Source organism: Nyctereutes procyonoides, unplaced genomic scaffold, assembly GCF_905146905.1.
Source record: "Nyctereutes procyonoides isolate TBG_1078 unplaced genomic scaffold, NYPRO_anot_genome, whole genome shotgun sequence".
NCBI lineage: Eukaryota > Metazoa > Chordata > Mammalia > Carnivora > Canidae > Nyctereutes > Nyctereutes procyonoides.
This window is the reverse complement of record NW_026575125.1, coordinates 114,947,996-114,972,660: the sequence shown is the minus strand read 5'-3', so window position 1 is coordinate 114,972,660 and position 24,665 is coordinate 114,947,996. Positions and strand designations below refer to the sequence as shown.

The following is a 24,665-nucleotide window of genomic DNA, read 5'->3' as shown; positions in this document are numbered from 1 at the left end:
CCCTCCAGCTGATGTGGAGAAGGGGTAGTGCTGAGGCCACATTGCCAGCCACTGGGGCTGGAGTTTTACATCACCTGCTTTGGAGTGGGGTGGGAGATACATGAAGTCTATCTGATGTCTAGAAAAGCACCTAGGTGCCCCCTTTCCATGTCTGAATGCATTTGTCTGCCACGGCATTGATCTTGGTTATGAGAGGGCTCTTTGTCAGCTCTAGACAGGAGAAGCAGTCCCAACTGTGAAGACGCCAGGCCTGTTCTGGCCGGGGGTGGGTCTACCTTCAAGGTGGGATGCTCTCCCACCTTCCTGGAAGGCGATTTCCATGCAGGGGCTACATGCACTTGATTGACCAGCGGATGGTATTTCGTTAAACAATGCATCGATTCTTCACGTTATGTATAACATATGGGCTCCCTCTCTAGGTATCAACTTCATTTGATTATGTGATACTCTTAAACCCGCACTATGCAATAAAAGTAATTTCTGCTGATAAAGGAGTAAATTATTTTTGGCATCCGAAATGCCTTCTTTTTTTTTTCTTTTTTCTTTTTTTCGAAATGCCTTTTTATGTAATGCAATATGAAGGGGGAATGTTAAAGGACCTAGTCATTGCCGAAAGAACGTGAGCCGCATGTGAGCCGGGACATCCCCTGGGTGTTCTGTACCCAGCCCGTTGTGGCATTCCTAACTAGATACCCAAGTCACCATCTTGATAGTGGCTTAGAGTAAGCAGCTGGAGAGGCAGCAAACAGGGCTTCTAGATCAAAGGCTGGGGGGCAGCATCACCCCCACTGGCCCATGTGAGCACTAGAATCCTCTGCCAGAAGCCATGTGCGGCTGCATGGGTGGCTGGGTGTGGGGTGGGGTGGGAACCTTCCACCAGGGGAAGCTAGCCAACCTCAACACCTTGACTGCACCACTGGGGGAGGGGGTGAAGTGCAAGTACACAGTTGTCCCCATTGGGATGCAGAGTACCAGTCAGAAGGGAAGCTCCTCAGTTCCCCATCACCATGTGGACAGGACAGATGGGAGAAGGCTCTCTGACTCCATGCAGCATGCAGAGCTGGTTTGAGTCACTGTTAGGCAGGGAACCTAATGACCCCTGGCACACTGTGCAGAGGACAAGATCAGCACCATTTCCCTTGAATATCAGCACAGCCACCCCACAGCTCCTGGAAAGTCCTGTGGTTAATTTAGAAGGAATTACTTTAACAGATTTTGAAAATGGATGCAATTATGACAGAAATCCATAAATATTGAGCTGCCCCCCAGGTACCAACACAAAATCAGGGGAGAAGAGTGGAGGCAGACAAGCCAGGCAAGTGTTCAGATGCTTTTGCTTTCCCTTGCAATTCTAGAACTTTTGGATGGGCCTGGCCATCTGGGCCATTGTCTTTGGATTTAGAGAAGTAGAGAAGTTAGGAACTGCCCATCATCAGGTAAGTGAGGGCAGGAGCTCACTGAAGATCTCTGAGGACCTCTTATTAATTTTGCTCTCATCACTTGCCATCAGGGAAAATCACTTGCCATCAGGGAAATACAAATCAAAACCACAATGAGATACCACCTCACCCCAGTGAGAATGGGGAAAATTAACAAGGCAGGAAGCCACAAATGTTGGAGAGGATGCGGAGAAAAGGGAACCCCCTTACACTGTTGGTGGGAATGTGAACTGGTGCAGCCACTTACTGTGGGGGTTCCTCAAAGAGTTAAAAATAGACCTGCCCTACGACCCAGCAATTGCACTGCTGGGGATTTACCCCAAAGATGCAGATGCAGTGAAACGCCGGGACACCTGCACCCCGATGTTTCTAGCAGCCATGTCCACAATAGCCAAACTGTGGAAGGTGCCTTGGTGCCCATCGAAAGATGAATGGATAAAGAAGCTGTGGTCTGTGTATACAATGGAATATTCCTCAGCCATTAGAAATGACAAATACCCACCATTTGCTTCAACGTGGATGGAACTGGAGGGTACTATGCTGAGTGAAGTAAGTCAATTGGAGAAGGACAAACAGTGTATGTTCTCATTCATTTGGGGAATATGAATAATAGTGAAAGGGAATATAAGGGAAGGGAGAAGAAATGTGTGGGAAATATCAGAAAGGGAGACAGAACATAAAGACTTCTAACTCTGGGAAATGAACTAGGGGTGGTGGAAGGGGAGGAGGGCCGGGGGTGGGGGTGAGTGGGTGGCGGGTGCTGAGGGGGGCACTTGATGGGATGAGCACTGGGTGTTATTCTGTATGTTGGCAAATTGAACACCAATAAAAAATAAATTTATTATAAAAAAATTTGCTCTCTAGATGGGCAGTGTAGCCTAGTGGTTAAGAGTTCAGACTCTGGAATCACACAGTTCTAGACTCAATTCCCGCTTCCAGCATTAAGGGCTGTGATGTCAGGGGTGAGTTTATTAACCTCACGGAGCCTCAGTTTCCTTATCTACAGAACAGGGACAAATGAGGCAACAGATGACCGGGTAAATAGTATAGTGGCTGGTCTGTAGAAATTGTTGCCCGATTTCTTCTCAGTCACCAATGTAAGCAAGACGTGCAGATAGTCCCAGGGGTCAGCATCAGTGTATGACTGGGCTGTGGGTTGAAGTCTCAGATTATGGAATGTGCTTTGATAGCCACAGAATCCTGGAGTTATATAGATACATGATGATATGGATTAAGAGAGAATATTTGTCGGCTTTGTACCTCATACCTGCTATTTTGTGCTAGCTGCTCTATACGTTAGGATATCCATCACAGAAAGGAAGCTAGGAAGTGGCTCAGAGATTTAAGTCACTTGCCTGAGGTTGCCCAGCACTGCACGACTCAGGCAAGATTCTAACTTAAATGATTAGGCTTCAAAATCTGCATACTTCCTACTTCAGTGGGGCTGTTTTTTCCACACAGCACCACAGGAGTAAGGGGGAGTAGTGCAAACTACTGGGAAGTGTGTGCCCTTCCATAACCAGGCACTGGAGAGAACCTCAGTCCCCGAGGAGGAAAGGAAGGGAAGCCGCCTGGGCTGTGAGGACTTTGGGGCCTGGGAGAAGGATAGGGCCGGTGGGGGGGAACAAGCAGTCTGTTTTGGTCAAATCCACAGAACCGCCATTTGCCTGTTGGGGTCCTGCAGCCCCAGCTCGCTTCCTGAAAATCCCAGTCACTGCTGGGGACCTAGTAGCACCCGCACCCATGACTCAGTGCAGCCTGCACTGCATCATGCATCCCGGGCCATGGGATGCCAGTGCCTCTCACTTCCTGGCCAGACAGTTTCCCCCTTCTCGACTGCTGGGTACCTCTTTGCTACCTGATTCTGAAAGTCCCACATCTGTCCCCACCTTACTGTCTGTGACTCCTGAGCCAGCATCAGCCAAGCCACACGAAGGGCCAGGGCAGGAGCTTAGTCTATTTGCATGTCCCACCTTCATTAGGACAGTGAGGCTTCGCTGAGAACCTAGGTGACAGCAAGGGCACAGAGTCCAGCGGGAGTTGCCAAAGACCACTGACTCACTCTCTGGTGAAGCGGGGTCCTCCCTGCATTTGTTCTGCAGCAAACCCCACGTGCTACCATAAGCAGGACCCTGGTCCTTCATCCCAGCTGTCAGTGTGCAGAAAATACCAGGGGAGCTTTGGCCTCTGCTTCTGAGCACAAGCCATGTTATCACGTGCTCCCCAGAGCCGACAGCTGTAATGAAAGTGGCCAGACTTTGCTTCAACTCCACCATTCCAAAAAAATAAAATAAAATCTAAAAGAATTCAAGTTGACAACAAAGACTAAGAGGACCTTAATTAATTTGCAAATCCTTCTTTTCCCCTTTGCCTCTGTTTATTGGTGCTGCCCCTGACCACCCAGTGAACATCTGAAGCAGTCACTTGCCCACCCATTGCAGCTCAGATGAGGTGAAGCTCTGAAGGAGGGAAAACCAAAACAAAACAAGAAAACCATCCCAGGCCTTGTTCACTCCTTCAGCAAAAAACCTGATCACTGTGTCCCCCCTGAAGACACATGTACTCCTCTTTCCTCATCTATACCCTGGAAATCAGAGACGGAAAGGTAAAGCCACCACGCAAACCTCAAGGGCTTCAAAGCACGGGGGAGCCCGCCATGGTCCGTGAGCAAGGGTGGAGCAGAGAGCATACCTTTGTTCTCTCTTGTCAGTTTGTCGGCCATGTCCCAGTGTTCGTAGCCCCGTAACACATTGCTGGTGATGTTGACATGGCTGGCAGCCATGTGGTGGATGCGCTGGGGAATGGTGACTGGGCCGTTGTTACAGCTGCCCATCGCATTGATGGGAGAGACATTGTTGAGAGACACTGGGGATGGCGTGTTCCTGGGGGGAGGGGAAGACACAGGTCTGGTTAGGCTGGACGCCAAGAATGACATGGCCTTCTAGGCCTCCGTCCTCACACTGAGACCTCACGACAACATCACTGCCACGTGAGGTTTCGCATGGTGACCACACATGGAGACCAAGTGTGGTGAGGCTTGTTCTCAGAGGCCTTCCTGTAGCTTCTGCCAACACATCAGTTTTCTCTTGAGGCCCCAGAGTAGAAAGAGCTTATGTGTTATCACCGCATTCTGGCTTTGTCTGACCAAGCCACACAGGGTGACAGGGCCGGGCTCCAGAATGAGCCGTGCTCCTCTCCTAACCCAGGGGAATGCTGACCTCTCACTGCCTCTGACAAGCCCTGGTGACTCCGTGAGGACTGCTCCGTTTGTTTTAAGGTACCAGAGGGAGCCGGGTGAATCTTTCTCTGGCATTAATTCTATCTGCAAACGTAGCTCTGATTTTGAATACACATAACGAGCGTTGTGATGCTTCAGAGAAAGAAACAGCTCAGAGCTATGATGAGTTCTCTACCTGCTGCCAGAATGGCTACTGGCAGTTAGGAAAGACTTGATGTGCAATAGTGGGCTATTATCAAAGTGTTTTGCGGAAACTGCAATGACAATTTGCTCCAAATCCAGTCACCATAATAAACAAAGTGCAGTTCTTGAAAGCCTCCCAAGAAGCAGGATTAGGGAAGCTGGAAAAAGTAAGATTCTGATTGTCTCTTTGAGATTCTCTAAGACATGCTACAGAGATGCCTTCTTAATTGCTGACCATTCACTTGCACCCTGTTTATGAAAGGAAGCCTTTGCGGTTCCTACTTTGGGTGGAACCAATGCTTGGATATATTTTTTAGTTAAATTCTTTAATTAAATTGACGTCGGCAACAAAGAGTCTTCTGCAGTCTGCACATAGCAGGGAGGGCCTGGGTGACTTTCTGTGCACATGAGCAAGGCCTCTGCACACCCCCAGCCTTCCTATCCTCCTTCAGTGAGACTTTGAATGACTACCTCGTGGTGCCCAAATGCACCACCACTTTATTAGGATAGAACATTCTGAGAGAGTAGAAGAAACAGAGAAAGCTGTGTTTGGGACTCCTTATTCTTCCAAACATACCCAGCAGATCATTGAGGCAACCTCTCCCCCTGCAACCCCTACTTCACTGTTCCCAGCCATGGCTGCTGGCAACTCTAGATTTCCAGGTTGGCTGTGTTCCTCAGAGCCAATCCATGCTCACAGCACGGGTGTACACCCTGCCAGGCCCCATGCACATAGGATCTGGGGGCAGTGGCAATCACAATGGACTAAAATACTCATGCAGGCTGTGCCAGGCCACGTGAGAACTTTGGTTCATCTCCAGAAACAGTATGTCTTCTGGTATGTTGTAGTATGAGGGGGAAAGTAGATCCTCACACTTGGCTCTGCACTGGTCTGTGAGAGGGTGCGAAGGTGTTCCTGCTCTGTGTATAATTTCTGAGGCCTTCTGGCACTTCTTGATAGAAAGATTTATTCTCAAAAAAAAAAAAAAAAAGATTTATTCTCAAGGCAGAGGTGGGGTGGGGAGAGAAATGTTCAAGCTCAGGAGCCTAACACAGAAGGGTTAACTAATGACCTAAAATAATAGAATAGAATAGAATAGAATAGAATAGAATAGAATAGAAGAATAGAATAGAATCAAATTAATTTAATTTAAAAAAAGCCACCCCCAAAAAACAAAAAAAGCAGACAGTGAATCCCAAATTTCTTTGTTGTGGCTGGTTGCAAATGCTATTTTCTTTTCTCCGAGCAGTGCTCATTAACTCTTAGAGGCCAGCCTCGGGCAAAAGAAGAGTACGCCCTCATTAGTAATTGTTAGACAAAAATCACAGAGCTGGTGGGTGTCTCCATGCTGAAAGGGGAACCGTGTCATGCTTGGAACAAAGTACACACTGAATCCCGGCAGCCCTGTATTCTAAGCCCAGCCCTGCACTAAACTACTGTGTGCTCCTGGGTGTGTCCCTTCCCCTTGCCAAGCCTTCCCCTGACTGGAAGCCAAGGTTGGACTGAGTGATTTCTGGGCATGTCCAGAAGTCCCATGGGGAAACGCATCACCTCTGTTTCCTTTCTACATCTCCAAACGACCTTTTTGGTTGGTAACATCGGAGTGCCAGTTGAGGGGCTTTCTTTGCCTCTTACTGCCTATTTTGTTGTACATGGTCAGTAGTGGAGGCAAAGGGAGCTCGGGCAAGGGGAGCTAGGTCATGGGTTTGCTGTTGGTCGTGGCCGATCTTGCACAAGGCTCTGGGAGTGTGCTCCCCATGAGCCTATCCGTAGGCCACATTGCACTGCTGAAAGAATCCAAAGCTGCCTATGGAGCTGTGATTCTGGCTATGAAGGAGTGATGCCCTGTTCATTGTGGGGGGCCTCCAACTCCCACTGGGCTCTCTGCACTGCTTGGGGTTCCTCGTCCTGTTCTCATTCTAAGGGTCTACTTGCTGATCTTGTCTTTCTCTTCACACCTCCATGGCACATGCAGATGAGGGTGTGTACACAGGCACACACTTCCCACTGCTTTCACCATTAGCAGGCCTGTCCAATCTGCCTCTCAGCCACACTCGCCCCCTTGCTGTTCCTGGGACTCATTTGGCACAGGCCACTCTGGAAGGTGATCGCTGTCCCTCTGCTTGGGATGTACTGCCCTCCGGTGTCTACATGGACTGCTCTCCCCCATCCTTCTCTAACATCCCTAATCAAGGCAGGTGTCCTGTTCCCCAACCCCATCCCACAGCCGAGCTTCCTATCCTCCTTCTCAGTCTCCATTTGCTCTATGACATTTACCACCATTTAGCAAACCGCATATATATATTTGTTGTTGTTGTTGCTGTGCTTCTCCAAAAGAATGTGACCTGCACTAAACTCAAGGAGGGCAGGGATTTTTATGTCTATACCCAACATCTAGAACGGTGCCTGGTGCACAATGCCAGTTAAATAAATGAATGAACTGTCTTCCAACCATCTCTCTGTCAGTATTTAGTATCCACTACATAGAAGATGCTCTGGAGAGGGTAGGCGAACAATGTATAATGCAAGGATGGGAGGGTGTGTCTATTAAGTGTCTGGCGGAGAGTCTCACCCATAGTACACACTCAGTAAATAGGTGGCAAAGGAAAGACTGGATGGCCCCTTATTGGGAAGGGTGAACAGTCTAGTAGGAGAGCAGATCCATGAATTTCTGACAATCTAGGGTAAGTGCCCAAGGCGAAGTATACACCATGAACTGTGGGAGTTCTAGGTGTGCGACAGGGTATGCTTTCCAGCTCCAATGGTAAAGTTACCATGTACCAAGCATGGTGCTCAGATATTACCTCTAAGCCACAGAAAAAGTTTGCCAATCCTTGCTCGGTACTAAGTAGATTTTTCTTCTTCTTCCAATTGCTCCTTTGCAATGTTCTCTCCCAGCCCTCATGATCAGGGTTGCTGCTTCTAGAAGGTACCTGTGAGGCCCTGTGGGGTGCCAGCTGCTGTGGGGTGCTGGGAAAGGCAGGCTATGGTCTTGTTCACATGGAGGAAACCCTCCCTGACCATCCATGGAGGCCCAAGCTCGTTTTCTCCTTGGCTTCCATGGAACTTTGTTCCCATCTGCCACCTCCCTCCACTGGACTGTGAGCTTCCAGAGTACAGGGTCCCATCAAATTCAGCTGAACCCCCAGCCCCTCATATGGAAATGCACCTGAAGCATCTGCTGAATGAATGGGAGGTAACTCCTGGGTGATCATTTGGAGTTGCCTCATACAAAACCTCTCTGGCCTACCAAAGGGAATGTGCTCTCTTCACACAGAAGCTGTCAGAAACATCCTTTCTGGATGCTTTTAATGTGACTTCACAAGCTTAGGATGTGTTGGAGTTCTTTCATTTCAGAAATAAAAAACATTTCCCAGAAATCCTTTAATGGCTACTTACCTGAACTTGCCCTTGCTCAAGTCTAAGCTCAGAGAAAATAGCTTTCTCTGGGCCTTTCAATGGTTATTTTTATTTTCTCAACTTCCAGAGAGAAGCATTCTTTCTGCTTTTGTTGGTCAATATAAAAGTAAGAATCAACAATTTAAATGGTACTTCCTTTCAATACAGTGATTGAGTTAATGCAGAGTTTTTAATGGATCTGTTCCCTCACTCGGAATGTTTTTATGAACTCGAAGTAGGGTTCAAGTCCCACTGCTTTGGGAGGATACTTTGTAGATATTTATAGAGTGGCAAATGGGACTAGTCTTCTCTGGAAGAAAGTGTATGGATCAGAGACACAAAAATTTTGAAATTATGAGAAATGGAAAAAGTAGCTCTTTGCCCGAGTCTGGGTCCACAGCCAGGATGAGTTTTCCTTCCCATTGGTGGTAGCAAGTAGGCCTGGGGTGGGGAGGAAGGCACTGGAAGTGGAGGGAACTCTGATGCTCAAGACTGGCAAGCACAGAGCCAGTTCACGGCATAGAATTGGGATTCTAAATCTTCCTCTACAGGAACATCTCTTCACTGGGGCCTCTGATGCCACTGGGTCTGGCCCTTTCCTTTTAGAGCCAGAGAAACACGCCTAGTGTGGGAGAGGGGTCCTAAGCTCCACCCCTCAGCCCCCCAGGGAGCTCGGGACAGCCTCCAGATGGGTGGACTCGCACCCCACAGCAGGGACACCCTGTGACCCAGGCACACACTGCTCCCACTATGGCCGAGGGAGTGGGGGAGTCCGTCGAGCCTTAGATCAGCGGTATAGCGGATGCTTTTACGTATTTTAGGTCAGGGTGTTTTAGTATTAATATAAGAATCACCATGAAGGCTCAGATAATTGGCTGACTAAGTGCCTTCACATTCTCAACACTATTATGCCTTTGGTTTTATTAAACGGCACTTACTATGTATCAATGAATATTTCATTGGTCTTTCATTACTGAGTGAATCATTGAAAAATCACTGCCGTGGAGTTAACTTTACCCTGCCTCCCTCAAAATAGCATGGTGCTTGCCATCTCATTAACAGATATTTTTATGGCAATAACTTGGCTTAAAGATCAAATAGTTAAACAAATTTGGAATCACATCATGTTAAACTTTTCTGTCTTGCCATCAGCTGAAACCTGAGCAGAATTTCGTGTGCACACAAATTACCCTAGTCTCAGAGTTGACCTTCGCTCCTGAGTTGTCAATACAAAATATTTGGGCTCTATTCAATCACTGAGTTTCTGAAAAAGCAATTTTCATAAGATACTTACTTTCCATTGCCTACCCAGGGAGATGGTATCTGAGCGACTTTTGAAGCATTTTGCTAAAAGAGAGAGAGAGAGAGAGAGAGGGAAATAAGGACATCTATTTTGTGTTTTATTAATTCAGAAACAGATGGAAGTGTGATTTAGAGTACATTAATATTGATTGCAGCATTTCGGGATGCCTCCTGTTCCGTTAGCAGAGCTGGGATGTACGTGCGCGTCAGCACACCACGACGCACACTCGATGAAAATAGCTGGGTAGGATAATTAGCGGGCTCCAATCAGGACCATGCAAGTCACTTGATGAAAGATCTTATATACTAAAAGGCCCAGTGAAATCAGACTCAGTTCTCCAAGAAGTGGCTTAATTATCCTCATCTGAAATTTATTCTGCAAAACAAGCTCTTCAGAGTACTGGCAAGCTTTTCACCTTTAGCTCCCGTGGCAAACTTTTTCCGTGGGATGCAAGGTGGGCTGTAATTTCTGACATCCCAGGAATGTGCCAGGACTGAGCAGTGTTTTGTGGTTTGTTTTGTCATGCATCACTTTGATTTGCTATCTTTACATGCAAAGTCCCTGATGAACCATTCAACTGGTCTGGGACTGCACTGCCGTGGACTGCTAAGCATTATTTGTCCCTCTGGGTCGAACTGAGCTGGTTTCAAAAATGGGCCTCCTGCATTGGTGGGGGGGGTGGTGGAGGGGAGAGGCACACAGTTGTGAAGCACCCAGCACCACCACATTAGGACAGTGGTCTAGCTCATTATAGTGACATCACCAGATCAGAGCCCCAAGTGCACAGGATCAGGACCCCTGGGGCCCTGAGCCCAACTCAGACCGGCCTTTTGAGCCCAGAGACCAAGGTTATGCTCCTCCCCTGCCTCTTGGGTTCCGGCTCAGTCCCCTTTGCAAATGGGATGCTAGGGAGAGTCAGGCATTTTCAGGAGCCCAGTGAACATGCGACACTTCGCTGGAGCATAGAGACTCACCCCTAAGGTGTGTTCTGCAAACTCCAGTTTTTAATCGAAAAGAAGCTCAACATGCTGCCAGGAAAGTGGCTTATTTAACATCTGTTCAGTATTTTGGCCACAAAGAACAAGCCAAAGAGGACAGATACTAGAGCTGTGGCTCTCAAAGCATAACCACAAGATGAGCAGCATAAGCATCACCTGGAGACTCGTTACATGCACTAGTGCTCAGACCCTGTCCCAGACCTCCAGGGTCAGACACGGGGGATGAGACCCAGGACTCTGGTTCCCCGAGCACTCCAGGGGATCCAGACGTCCACTCAGGTCCGAGAACCGCCTTTCTACAGCAGAGTGGAGACCAGAGACATAGGAAGGGCTGGGCATCTGTTATCTTTGATGCATTCACCTACATGTGCACCAGCTTTATGGCATCATGGCCACACCGCATAATAGCTGGTGAACTTGCAACTTGCTTTTTCCCAACTGAGGCAGTGTCCTCATACGGCTACATACTGCCACTCACGGGATTCTGGTGATGGTTTGATTCATTTCAGACAACTGCTTTGGTGTAATTTAGCCAAGCAGTCTCATGAACTTGGCAGAAAATCATCATCATCATCATCATCATCATCATCATCTAACCAGCTTTTCCTTCAAGACCTAACAGGAACCTTGAGCCTTCTCAAATCTAAATCAGAGCCAGTTCTGGGGGGCAACTGAAGCCGAAGCTTCAGAGACCATCAAGCCGGTGACACTTGAGTGGCTTGTGGTTTTTATCTGGGCTCATTCCCAAATAATGGCATTCTTTTTGCAGTTTAACTACCTTTCTTTCTTTCTTTCTTTCTTTCTTTCTTTCTTTCTTTCTTTCTTTCTTTCTTCTTTCTTTCTTTCTTTCTTTCTTTCTTTCTTTCTCTTTCTTTTTCTTTCTTTCTTTCTTCTTTCTTTTTCTCTTCCTTTCTTCCTTTTTTTGCTTGCAAATTAAAATCTCCAGCTCCCTAGACCACGGATTTATTTATTTGCTTCTTGTTTGTATGCTTGTTTATTTTGGTAATGAGAGCCATTAGTTGTTCTATTCTATTCTATTCTTATTCTATTCTATTCTATTCTATTCTATTCTATTCTATTCTATTCTATTCTATTCTATTCTTCTTCTTGATCAGTTGTTTTAAAGTGCAACCATTGTGCTCCAAGACTCCCCATGGCCAAAGGGCTCCTACGGGAATGGCTATCCCCTCTGAGCCCAGGGTGGCCACAGTGACTTTTCTCACTATTGAGAACTTTCTGGGCTGGCCGCTCACTTAACACAAGACTGGCCACAGCCACAGTCACACCCTGGGTCTCCTGGTGGGTCCATCATACACAGCAGAGAAGAAGGCATCATTCCCTTGACTGCAACCAGGAAGATGCCAAGGGCCATTTGGTCAGTCAAGAAGATAATCAGGGGATTGTACCATTGCACCTTCTCATCCTGGAATCAAATCACACCTGAACTCTCTGCTGAGTCCTGGAGGCGAGGCAGGAGGGCCACGGCTGGCTCAAATGATGGGGGTTAAGCCTCTGGCAGCAACAACCTTAACATTTAATAACATGCCTGCCACGTCTCATTAGTGATTTTATTCACCCGGTACTTATACAAAATAAGGATTACCTTAAAATATTCCATCAGTGATCTGGAGTACTTCATAGCATGGTCCTTCTTCAGCTTGAACATCCGCAAGTAGAGAAGTGATAAACATCTGTAGCTGTGGGAGGAGGAGAGGATTATGTTAATGCCGGGGCTTCAAGAAAGCTACACACGGGCAGCAAAATGCTGATTCACAGTTTGTGGTTACTCTCCTACGGTTATGGAGGAGAAGTAAAAAAAAAAGAAGAATTTTTCAAAGAGAAGGGGTGAGCATTAAAATCCCATCTTGATAAGGGCGTAAATTAGGAGAGTAAACGTTTAGTCAGCGAGTGAAGAAATCCATTAGTTATCCTTTAATAGTTTAATGGAAAACAAGAATAATGATCTGGGGTAAGCAGCTTAAGTCGATCTGGAGTTTTCAAATCCTTCTGTGACATTTCAGCTGCTTCTTCAGAGCCTCCCCGATACTTACCATAATACTGCCAGCTTTTTGTCCCCATCTGAAGCCAAGGGGCTTGCAAAGTTCTTCAGTCGCATAGCATACCTTTGGAAGAGAAAGGACAAGCTCAAGTGCCATCTCTATGACCCCTCAGAAAAGTCCAGAAATCACGGGTGTTCCCATCGCCTGAATACCTTAGTGCCACATTTGCTCTGGGGTGGGGGGCAGGGAGGACACTCTCAGGCTCATGGCCAAGAGCACACTTTCCTGGAAATGTGTGCACAGCGATGATCCCAAGAGTGACACACAGAAGTTAGTCCTGGAGAGGTCAGCTGAATCTGGAGCCCACATTCTAGGATGGGGATGTGGGACTACTGCTAGTTTGGTGTGGCAAAAGCATAACAGAGAATGAAAGCTTGCTGTTCACCATGACACGGGGGGACCTGGAGGGCATCATGCTAAGTGAAGTCGGTCTGAGGAAGGCGAATATCACATGATCTCACTCATACGTGGAATCTCAGAAACAAAACAAGTGCGCAAAGGGAGGAGAAAAAGAGAGACAAATTAAGAAACAGACTCTTAACTATAGAGAACTGATGGTGACCAGTGGGGTGGGGGTGGGGGTGCGGGGGACACAGGTGATGGGGATGAAGGAGGGCACTCGTGATGCATGGAAGCGTTGAGTCACTATACCATACCGCACACCTAAAACTAATAGAACACCGTCTCTATGTTAACTAACTGGAATTTAATTTCTTTCTGTTTTTTTTAAGTTTAGATTCAATTTGCCAACATATAGTATAACATCCAGTGATCACTGGAATTTATTTATTCATTTATTTACTTACTTACTTACTTATTTGATCACTGGAATTTAAATCAAAACTTAAAAAAAAAAAGAATGGAAAAAACACGTTGGCAAAAGGCTGTCCCCTAGGACCACTCTAGCATCACAGCGGCATGACTGGTTTGCAATGACAGGTGGCCACAGATGTCAGTCTCTGTTGAGTTTATGACAGATGAGATAAATAATATACGACTACGACTGACATGGGCACAGGGAGCCCACAATCACATAGTTAAAAAGGTCCCTTTCTAATGACTCAGGTTTTGAATATATTCCTAGAGAAAGTGGTTTTGGTTTTTTTTTTTTAAAGGAAGGTCGATTTCACAGCATTTGAAGGTCTAAGCACTCTTAATTTATGGTGCTTGTATATTTTGTCTTTCCATTCTCTTTAATTGTTACTGTTCCACACTGGGGTGATCAAAGGTGGAGCAGATCTCATTTTTTTTTTCTTCTAGCTGAGCACATCCCATTCTGGGCATTTAGACTCTTGAAAATCAATTCATTGCATAAAATCATTGTCTGAGCTTTAATGCAATTTCACAGGTGCCTGTGGAGGAATAAGTAATGGAGTTCAGTGTTGCAGAAGGAAGCTGGAAGTGTGCAGGCAGCCTGGACTACTTCTCATTTATGAGAAGGTGATGGTGAGCCTGCACCATGGACTCCCTGTTTTCAACAGCCTCCCCAGAACACCGGGACCCTGGGACTTCCCCCCAAGACTCAGCACTCCTTCTCCTGCTTATGGCTCCACTTCTGTTAAGGGAACGTTTTCCAATAAAAGGACTTGCACACTTGATGTGGGTCCCTTCTGCTGTTGTTGCCATATTAAGCAAAAGGATTTTTATTATGTAATAAATCAAACTGCCTTTGAGTTGGATCGCAGAAATGTCAAGTCATTGTGATGCCCCACTTGTTTGCACAATACATTTCTATTGCAGATTCCCAGGGCTCAGAGCCACTATAATTACTTGAAGGAAGAAAACTGGGCTCTCTGTGGCCAGCATACTGTCAGAGAGAAAAAGAGAGAAATAAAAATCTCTCCAACACAATATTATGCTACTAAAAACTATGTTCATGTTATAGTCACCCTCTAATTGCAACCACTTTTGAAGTGAGTGGATGGCGAAACTTCAGTTGCTTCCATGGACCAGAAGACCTAGTTGCTTTAGCCCATTTTATTTCCCAACTGAAATTTCTCTAAAAAAGTTATACCCATATACGCTTTACAGAAAATGCAAAGAAATGTACATATAGAGGGAGGGCACACAAAGAGGTGCATGTAAAACTCTGAATAAAGTCCACTGATTTTTATCAATGTCACTGTCCTATTTGTGATAGTGTTGGGGGAAACCAGGTGTGGGGCCACAGGAACTTTCCAGATCATTTCTTACAACTGCACAGGAATCTACAATTAACTCAAGGTAAAGTTGCAAAATATTGACTCTAAAGTGAACGTCTGTACATTCTCCACTGTAAATAATTATGGAAACAGAAGTATTTTCTAATGGGAATAAATATTACTCAAAGACTCACACTGCATTTTTACCAGAAACGAAATATGATGCTCAGCTTCTCTATCTTTAAGAGAGCATGTGTTTTCCTACAAGAAAATGAAGAACAAAGAAAAATACAGAGAGATGGGAAACACTCATAATTTCACCCTATTGAAATCATTTCCCCTCCTGCTTGGGCCACAGGCAGAAGCATGCTTTTCATGGTCAGAAATGTAGTGTGTTTATAATTCTGCAGCTACATAGGCTCCATCCTTGCCCGCAATTCACTGGCTGCAAAGAATTCTGTTGAGTGTACTACAGTGTAATTACTTACTCTTCTATGATTGATTATTTGGTTTGCTTCTAATTGTGTGCTATAATATATGCCAAACTGAACACCATACAGATAACTCGCTCTACTCTTACAATTATTTTCTTCAGTGGAGGAAATTCACATTTCCAGAAGTTGAATTACTGGCTGAAAAGATATGAATGCTCATTTGTAAAGGTTTTCCTCCACAATGCCAAATTGCCCTCAATTTACAACGATCAATTTCCATTTCCACCACCAGCAAAGGAGAGGCCTAGGTCACCATAATTTAGTGCGCGCATGTGCGCACGTGTGTGTATGAACACTAGGTATTAGCATTTTTATGTTTTCTTATTAATTTAAAAAGTGCCTTTAAAAAAAGTTTGCAGTTTTGGATGGATAAAGACCCTGATTTTTCTCCCTGTTTGTTCAATAATGCTGCCCCACGATTTTTAATTTTTGCCAGAATTTTCATCTTGTGCATCTTTACAAATCACTGGCAGCCTCGAATACACTGAGAAATCAATTTCCCCTTAAAAGCTACAGAACGGTGATGGTGGTGGCTTTCACAGAACAGAAAGTAGGCCTGAGAGATGCTTTACATGCTTCTCCCAACAGAGGAAAGCCAAAGGTGGCTGTCTGGCCTGGCAAGGTAAGGCTGCTTTCGTCATAATCCGCCCCCCCCTTACTATTGTGGCTTTAACTTCATCTTCTGATTCTATGCAAGCACAGTCCCCCCCCCCACTTTATAATGGTTCACATTCTTTTGAATGCTTTGCTGGGAAAATATGCTTGCTAAATGTGTCCAATGTTTGTCTGAAGGTTTAATTATAAGGACCTCAGATTTGTAACAGTTTATGCAGGCACAGGCAACATAGGAAAAACCAGGCCTGGCATAGCAACTAATGGAGCCGGAGGTGATGACCCGGAGAGAAGGACCTATCAGGTGAGGAACTGCTCCAACAAAAGCAATTATTTAGTCCATCCAGCAAGTGATGATGCCTTTCCACTCTTCAGAGCGGGATTAAATTATTTTACAAATATCTGCACGTTACTGGAAAATACACAACTGTGGGCGTTTCTTCTCTTTCCCCTTTCTTCCAGGAATTTTTCTGATTCCTCACAAATTCTACTCCAGCAAGACCAAGGATAGGCCAGGAAATTTCATTTCACATGCAAATGAGACTGATAATCTGTGTGGTTAATATACTGGCTCCTGTTCTCATCCATCTCTGATTCTTTTTTTTTTTCCATCTCTGATTCTTACCCCTCCCCCTGCTACCACCTTGTCTGTTTCCCTGAAATTACAGACGCGCAGGAAGTTCACCGCACACCTGCGGCCCTCAACGCCAACTCTGTGTGGGAACAGCGGCCCCCCCTTTTTAATAACCCTGGCAGAAATTCTGAGAACACAGGGCTTTATAACAAAAACCCTGCTAGCGCCACCTTTCTCAAATTATAGAAGTGAGCTTTGCAAAGACACGTGTCGATGCCAAATGGTGAAATTATTATACTTTACTTCCACCCGCTACGTTTCCATTTTAATTTTATGAATATTGCAAATGATCACACTCACATTATAACCTCTGAAGGGGATAATTTATAAAAGCAGTGTCCATCAATTATAAATGTTCCATGACATTAATAAAATGGCAAGAACTAATTATGATGACTTCCAAGAAGAAGATGCGGAGGACAAACCATTAGGAGGAGGAAATGATATTTTTAAAAAACATAGCAGCTTCTAATTATGACTGAAATGAGCTTGGGAAGATGGCAGCAGAAAGGCCATTAACCTGAGGAGCTCCACGGTCTCGGAGTACATGGTATACGGAGACTTGGCTTCCAGGGGGTCACGTTCCATCGCATTGCCACATTCGGTGAAGGACAGGGCTGCATCGGCATAATTCACGGCTTTGCCAAATTTCTCAAACTGAAACAGGAAGGCGACACATCAACACGATATTGCCTCTTTTCTCCCTCATATAAAGGAAGGGGGTTCAACCCTGGGGCAATTTTGCACCCTTCGCCCAGGGCACATTTGGCAACGTCTAGAGATATTTGGGGTCCTTGGCACGAGGGACCAGTCAGCAGAGGCCAGAGATGCTGCTGAGCACCCCACAAGGCACACAGGACAGCCTCCCCCAAAGTGGAGAATTATTAGGTTGAGAAACCCTGATGGAGTTGGGGGGGGTTGATGTGTGAATTTGTATTGACAATGACACAGCTGATCTAAGGTTTTATGTCATGACACCGAGGATGGGAGAGAAGAGAAAAATGCAGCCAAGGGATCGCGTGTGGTTTTGTAACATATTTGTGGTGCTGTTGCTGTTGTGATTAGTTTTTGGTGGACCAGAATGCAAGTCATTGCCTTGACTAGTTTCTGTCCTTTGAGTTGACTACACTGGGCATTGTAGCGTCCTCCAGACAGAGCCTGCAAATGGCACTCTGCTCTTTTTAAGCCTCGGGGACACCTGACATATACAGTCTTTGCTTGGAACTCTTGGGGAGCACATCAACCCCACCTCCAGGAAACGAGTAATAAATTGATGCTATTGTCATGAAAAATGTGAAGCTTCCGTGTGACTCTTGACAATAATCACATCACTTTCATTGTAAATGATGGTCTGAAATAGTGTGTCAAAACGCCAAAAAATATAGCACTCCTAAATATTTTAGTTTAGTAAAATTTTATTGCAAAAGGTTTTAGCCCTGATAATGGTCATGATTAAACTGACTTAGACATACTGATTTCTTTTTTATGTGTAATGAATATTATATATGACACTTTTATAGTGAGTATTTTATAACAGTATTTAATGTTTTCAATTTTTGATAGCTGGATGTAAGAATTCTACTAATAGAGAATTTATGTAAAAGAACCAATATAATGCAGATTTAGCTATTTTATTTTTCTTGTATACCTTTTATCAAAATATTTTCTTGCAACTGTGAAGGTTTCAATTCTCAAAATGGCAGAGTGGCTGTCTCTGGCAAAGGATTAAGTACAACTATAAAATGATGAGTTACAGGTCCTGCAGAACCGCTTGTTGTAAATGACTCTCCTTACAATAAATGTTCTTCAGCTTTTACACACTGCAGGAATTCTGCGGTTGCCTTACTGTAAGCTCTTGTGGAAGAATATTGGTTTCAACCAAATTCAAAGTGATTTTATGAAAACCTACACGTGTATTTGCAAACTATCTCCTTCTTGTGCCATACAAGATCATTTTCTGCGGTAATCGAGCTCTGACTCTCCTATGGGGAAATTAATCTTTGCATCCTGATTTTTCGAAGTGACTTTTCATTCACAAACCCATAGCTGGAAAGCTTCTTAAAGCTCTCCTGAACCAAACCTCTCTTTTTCCAAAAGGAGAAATTGAAGTCCAGAGAGAAGATTACAGGGCCATAGTGCCAATCGGTGGTTCAGAACCTCAGTTTTTCCATCCATAAAGTGAGGGGTTCAGACTACAGGGGGGCTTCCAGCTCTGGGACAAACATGAACCTAGCAAAGATAGTTTCCTCTAAATGAGTGTTTCTCAATCATTGTTTCCATCATCACTGCCTCCCCAATGGCCACTGTGGGAGCTATTTGAGATATATTTTTCACACATCTCCACCGAAATTTAAATACCAAAAATATACTCAGTATCTCTTCACATACTGTGGCCTGTAGGGTGGGGCACCATTGTAATGTCTGGCTTTTTGACTTTGTCCTCCAAAACTGGTCTTTGCACCCCATGGAGGAATGGAATCTCCCAAGTTAAAATGCATTTTCTAAATTGCTTGGACCAAAAGTGATTTGGGGGCTATACATAAACATGAGCCTGGAAGGTACAGAGTGATGTTGGTTCATTGAATCCTTTGTACGTATTTCTGTGGCTCTGATTTTTCTCCATTCTGAATCTTTCCTACGTGGTCTCACATGTGTGCCCCACTCATCATGAGCCCACAGACCAGCTTTTCAAGGGCACATGTATGTGATTTCTTGCCCTGATTTGGACAGGGTCATCTCCAGGACCACGCGGTGCCGCAGAGTTAGGGATATGCAGAGAAGACCACTGGTCTTCAAGACGGCAGCACTGCCACCCAGTGCCTTCCAAATCTCTGGCTGCCCAGACGATGCACCCAGGCAGTCTCCCCAGCATCTCCAGGGGAGCAGGCACCTAGCCTGCCTTGTCATTTTTGTCTGCAGGAGCAGGGGACAATAGCTTTCAAAGGCCAGTTTATACCACAGAAAGGTTAGCTGTAGACCATACCAGAGCAATCTGGACCATGGTGAGAATATGACAGAAAGTAGGGAAGCAACAGACATAGTTGATGGGGACATGAGTCATAGTGCAGGGGCTGTTGTGGTACTTGAGCACAGCCCCACACCGGTGTCAAACACCGTGGGTCAGCTAAGTCTTGGATGGACACACTGCCATGATGGAGGATACTGTTTTTGTTGTTGCTGTTGTTTCTGTTTTTTTTTTTTTTTAAATAATGGAGTTGGACTAATACCTCTAATTGTGCTCGGGTTCACTCAAAGGTGAGTACTCTGAACTGAGCCAGTGCCCTCTCCAGGGCAGCAGAGAGTGTAAATATCCATGTCTGGGCCCCCGTCTCAGAAATTTTCAGTCCATTTGTCTGGGGTATGGCTTGGGAATCAGGTTTGTTTTAAAGCCCTCCCAAGTAATTATAACATGTGGTTGAGACCCCCAGTTAGGAGGAGCAATCAAGATAATTCCATATGCTGAGCTCATCATTGATCCCAGTGGCCAAGACCCTCAGAGGCAGCAGGGTCTATGCATCCTCAGAACTCCGGATGACAGAACTTCCCTTGTCTGTGTAGGGGCCTAGCCTGGCTACAGGCCTTGGTCTAGAAACATGTCATCAACGCAGCACGGGGCTGTGTTTGTTTTCTACATGCCTGGGTTTCCCCAAGCCAATTTTGGGGGCCACTTGACCAGCTCCCCACAACCTGCTCTCTGCCCATACCAGTCCTGATTTATTGGAACCAGTGGGAGTTCCCACTTGCTCCAGCGTGGTTTCAAAAGTCGTTTCAGATTCATGTGAAAGCCAACAACAGTATATGGCAAGAACTTGGGAACTCTGGGGTAAGGAATTAACTAGCCCCAATCTCCCTATGTCGGAGTAGCAATGAGGAAGTTTGACCCATTTGTAAAGTCAGCTAGCTCTGTTTCCCTTCAGAGCACAACAACACAATGGGAGGAACACTATGAGAGGGAAAACCTACCAGCGCATCAGCTTTGTGCTTGAGCTTCTTTGCCTCTTGCATGTAATAATCAGCGTTGTGAACCCTAAAGAAAAAAAAACGGGCTCTTTCAACAACCAGCATCTCATCTTTTCACTGAAAGAATGAAGAGCCACAAGTGGTTTTGCTTGAAATCCATCCCAATATAGTGCCTTCGAAAGGCTAGGTGAGTGCAATCATTCATAGAATCACCAACCTCAAAAGAAGCCCGGCAGTGGGATGTGAAGTACACGATGGCCCATTGGGATTAATAAGTGCCCCCTCCAACCCAACCATTCCACTGTGCAAATATTCAGTGGACCCCAATGAACTGAGCTGCTGCTAGCACACTGTCCAATGTGAGGACACAGATAAGAAAGGGGGACAAAGCGACCTAGAATGAAACACCTGTCTTTGGAAATGGTCAAAGATCTTCATGACTACAATGGACCAAAAGACATGTCTTGGTGGGGACAGAGGTGCGTAGGGAGGAGGAGTTGCCGCTGGGTTTTACTTTGAGTGGCATGTGCACGGTGCTAGAAAAGCCAGACTGCCTGCACCCACCCCCATTCCCCACTCTCACACTGTGCCCATGATAATCTGGGGACAACATACGAGTCATCAAAGGTTAGCTTGGGTCTCCGGACGTTGGCGGTGCTACTGGACAGAAGAGGCAGGGCTGCCCAGGATGCCATCTCCAGGTGACTGCTGTCCATGAGGCCAGTAGTGATGGTAGAGGTGATGGTGGAAATGGTTGTGGTAGTGGTCGTGGTAGTGGCTGTGGCAGTGGTAGTTGCAGTGGCCGTGACAGTGGCGGTGACAATGGCAGTAGCAGTGACAGTGGCAATAGCAGTGTTGGTGACCGTGACGGTGGCAGAGGCTGTCTTTTTTGGAGTGTCTCCATCCTGGGAAAAAGGACAAACAGTTGCCATAAGGTCCAGCCTCTTGGAACATCTTTTCATATATACTTTGGATGCTGAGCACATTAGGAAACAAGGCAAGAGAAAGAAAACAATGCATACAGCTTGAGAATAAACAGGTGACCCTGGTATATCACCAGCTTTTGTTCTGTGATGACACCAATCACCAAGCTACTCAGGTGCTATGATTACATAAGCCTCACGATCCCATGAAGACAACCACTGGCAAATCTGGCAGGAGATGTAGGTGGGGAGAGGAGGGAAAGACATAGGAGGAAGGAGAGAGAAGACAGGGCAAGAGTAAGCATATGTGAGAGAGAGAGAGAGAGAGAGAGAGAGAGAGAGAGAGAGAGAGAGAGAGGGAGAGAGAGAAAGAGGTAACCCTGATATCTATATTTTTGACAAGGGAACAGAAACTTTCACTAGGGTAAATAAAATACTCCAGTCACCCTGCAAAATATCAAATCCAGTGCAGCAAACCAGGCCTTATACCCTGGAAGGAAGGCTGAAGCTGCCCTTTTGTTCTTTGAGGCCTTGACTGAAGTCTGGCCATGTGAACATTACATGAGTCCCTCCTCATTTTGAAGTCTTGGGATGATAAAAGCTCATTTTGGCCAGATAAAAACCAAATGGGGGAAGAGGCTTCTGGGGTTCACTCGAACTGTCATTGCCATGGGAAGAATGGACTCCAGATGAAAAAAGTAGGTGGCAAGATCCGTACTTCTGTGACAGTGTGTGTCAGGAGACCACGGGCTGTGTTCACATGGTAGACTCCGCCCTCCCCACCTGGCAACGGTGGGGTGATCCTGACTGTTCTACCTCTGATCATGCTTGCCACTGCGCCTCCTCCTCCTTCTGCTCTTCTGAGTTGGTATCTCCCTAAGGTTGGTATCTCCTGAGGTTCATTCCTCAGATCTCTTCTTTCTTGACCTTGACAGGATCTGCTGATCCTGTATCTGTTGGCGCAGATCTGACAATACACAGATCACTGCCAAATGGAAACCTCAATCTTACCCTCTCTCTAAAGCCCCAGATGTGCGGTGATCACCGCTGGATCATTATCACCAAGATGGCCCATTAACACCTCAAATTGCCCTGAAATCAAATTGATAACTAAATCAGTTTCCTCTTTCTGTTAATGGCAGGATGGTCTTCCCCATCCCTGAGGCTGGGTTTCTCCATGTCAGTAAGGGGGCTGCGGTCATCCCCGGGCTAGGAGCATTGGAACCAGTGTACTCCCCACCTTGCCTTCCATCTGAGCTGCTCTAGTCAGTTCTGTATATTGAAGTTCTGTAAATTCCTCCATGTCAAAAAAAAAATGATAATGTTCCTAAAACTCTTTTGAAAAGAGCATCAAAATAAAGTGAATTTTACTGCTTTATTTCATCTTGAATTTCTTCCTCTCCATTACCCTTATCCAATCAATTACAAAGTCCTATTCATTGCATCTTCCCACTATTTCTCAGATCTGTCTCTTCCTCCTTTGAAGCCTCCAAGTGCAGATCCTCGTGGCTTCTGCCTGAGACCATCAACCTCGGGGCTGGACCCCCGACCTCTGAGCTAGCTTTCCCAATCCACTCTCAATCTGCTGCCGGCCAGCCTGAGCTTCTTACACAAAGCTCCATGCATCTCACCACCTTGCAACCAACCACAAACCCGAGGCTGAGCTCTTTGCTGGCCTGTAAGGTCCTCCCTGATCTGGCATCAGCTTTCCACTTTATCTCCCACTACTCATTCCCATGGGCCTTCCCCCAAACTGAACACACTCCGCTTTCTTCACTTTCTTGCTTTGGTTCATGTGGAGTCTTAGAGTTGAAAGAACTTCCCCTTCATGGCTTTTCTTTTTTCGCCTCGTGATAATTTTCTCTACTTTTTAATTAAAAAAAGAATTGTGGTAAAATGCACACGACTGGCGTATTTTACTCATCATCAAGTTTTTAAGGTTCATCCGTGTTGTAGCATGGGGTCAGAATTTCCTTCCGTTTCAAAGCTGAATGATATTCCATTGTATGGACAGATCACATTTTGTTTAACCACCTCATTCATTTCTGAACTGGACTCATCTACTGAGGCCCAGATCAACAAATTGCCTTCTCCTCCAAGAAAGCCACCTCATGTCTACAGCCGGAAGTGCTTTAATTCCCCTTGGTCCCTTTAGAGATCTGAAATCTGTCTCAATCCCTCTCCATAACACCAATCAGCAGCCATTTTATATTGTGGGTTTTTTTGAGCACATGTCTCATTGCTGACCTTCGATTGAGAGCTCTCTGAACACAGGAGCCATCTCTGATTTATGACTTCACTACCTCACCCCATCCCCCTGCCCCACAGCCCCATGCTCCCAGTAATTTGCTGAGTGCATGCACTTATACCTGCCTTCATCAAAAGGGTCAGTTTAAAAACAGCAGCCAAATGTGACCATTTCTTACATCCACAAAAGTCTATCTTTTCTCCTTGATCCTGGATCTTCTGATTATCAGAAATTCTTATCACTGAGAGAAAGGTGGTGAGAGGCTAACACATCTAAAAATCGTTATGATGGACAGGGAGAAAACAGTTGACAAATCAGCATGGATTTTATTTGACCCAAACACATAAAAACATCGAAGGTTTCTAAAACTCCTAAGCCAGCTCCATGTTTCTACTACCAAAGCCAGATGTCTCAGACCAAACAGTGGAGTCAGCCCCAGACGGTCCCACTCATCTCTATGGTCAAGATACATGTCAAGGACTCTGAAGTACTGCATCCACTGTGCACATAACACTCATGTCATCCCTGGTGAGTCTGACTGCAACCATGATCATGCAAGTTATATGAACATGTCCTCTGTCCATGCTCAGCCAACCATTGAGTCAAAAGACAAGACTTCATGCAAAAGTAGAATACAGAAGACACTGAGAACACAAGATTGAAAACACTCTGGGAGGTGGAAAAAGCCTTATCAATCATCTAGTCAAATCCACTCATTTTATGGACTCGGAGAGGTTTCCTAATTTGCCCAAGGCCACAGAAAACCTGCTGCAGTTTTAGCACCGTGCACCAAGTCTCTTAACTCCCAAGCTAGGCCAAAAATGTACTCATCTTCCAGCTTCCAAGCCATTTATGAAAAGAAGAAGTGGCCAAAGAAGGGGCAATGGGAAGTCAGTCATGACTTCTCATGGAAGATTCCAGTGATTCCCTTAAGAAGGACAATCCCTTTCTAGGTGCAGATGCAACTGTATTTATTGGGTTTCCCTAGCAGCTTTTAGCTCTTGTAGAAATGACTTTGCAGATTCTTTTAAG

At 45.6% G+C, this 24,665-nt stretch overlaps 1 protein-coding gene across 1 annotated transcript in view; it reads right to left on the bottom strand.

The window, feature by feature from the left end:
• The window catches only part of AFF2 (ALF transcription elongation factor 2), a 316,910-nt gene that overhangs the window by 1,416 nt on the left and 290,829 nt on the right, over window positions 1–24,665 (bottom strand). Inside the window, exons 15-21 of the mRNA XM_055338134.1 lie at window positions 21,078–21,367; window positions 20,466–20,529; window positions 17,023–17,159; window positions 12,613–12,684; window positions 12,165–12,258; window positions 9,555–9,607; window positions 4,131–4,321 (exon numbers count right to left, since the gene is read on the bottom strand). Coding sequence (XP_055194109.1) covers window positions 4,131–4,321; window positions 9,555–9,607; window positions 12,165–12,258; window positions 12,613–12,684; window positions 17,023–17,159; window positions 20,466–20,529; window positions 21,078–21,367 — 901 coding nt within the window. The remainder of the gene's footprint in view (window positions 1–4,130; window positions 4,322–9,554; window positions 9,608–12,164; window positions 12,259–12,612; window positions 12,685–17,022; window positions 17,160–20,465; window positions 20,530–21,077; window positions 21,368–24,665) is intronic.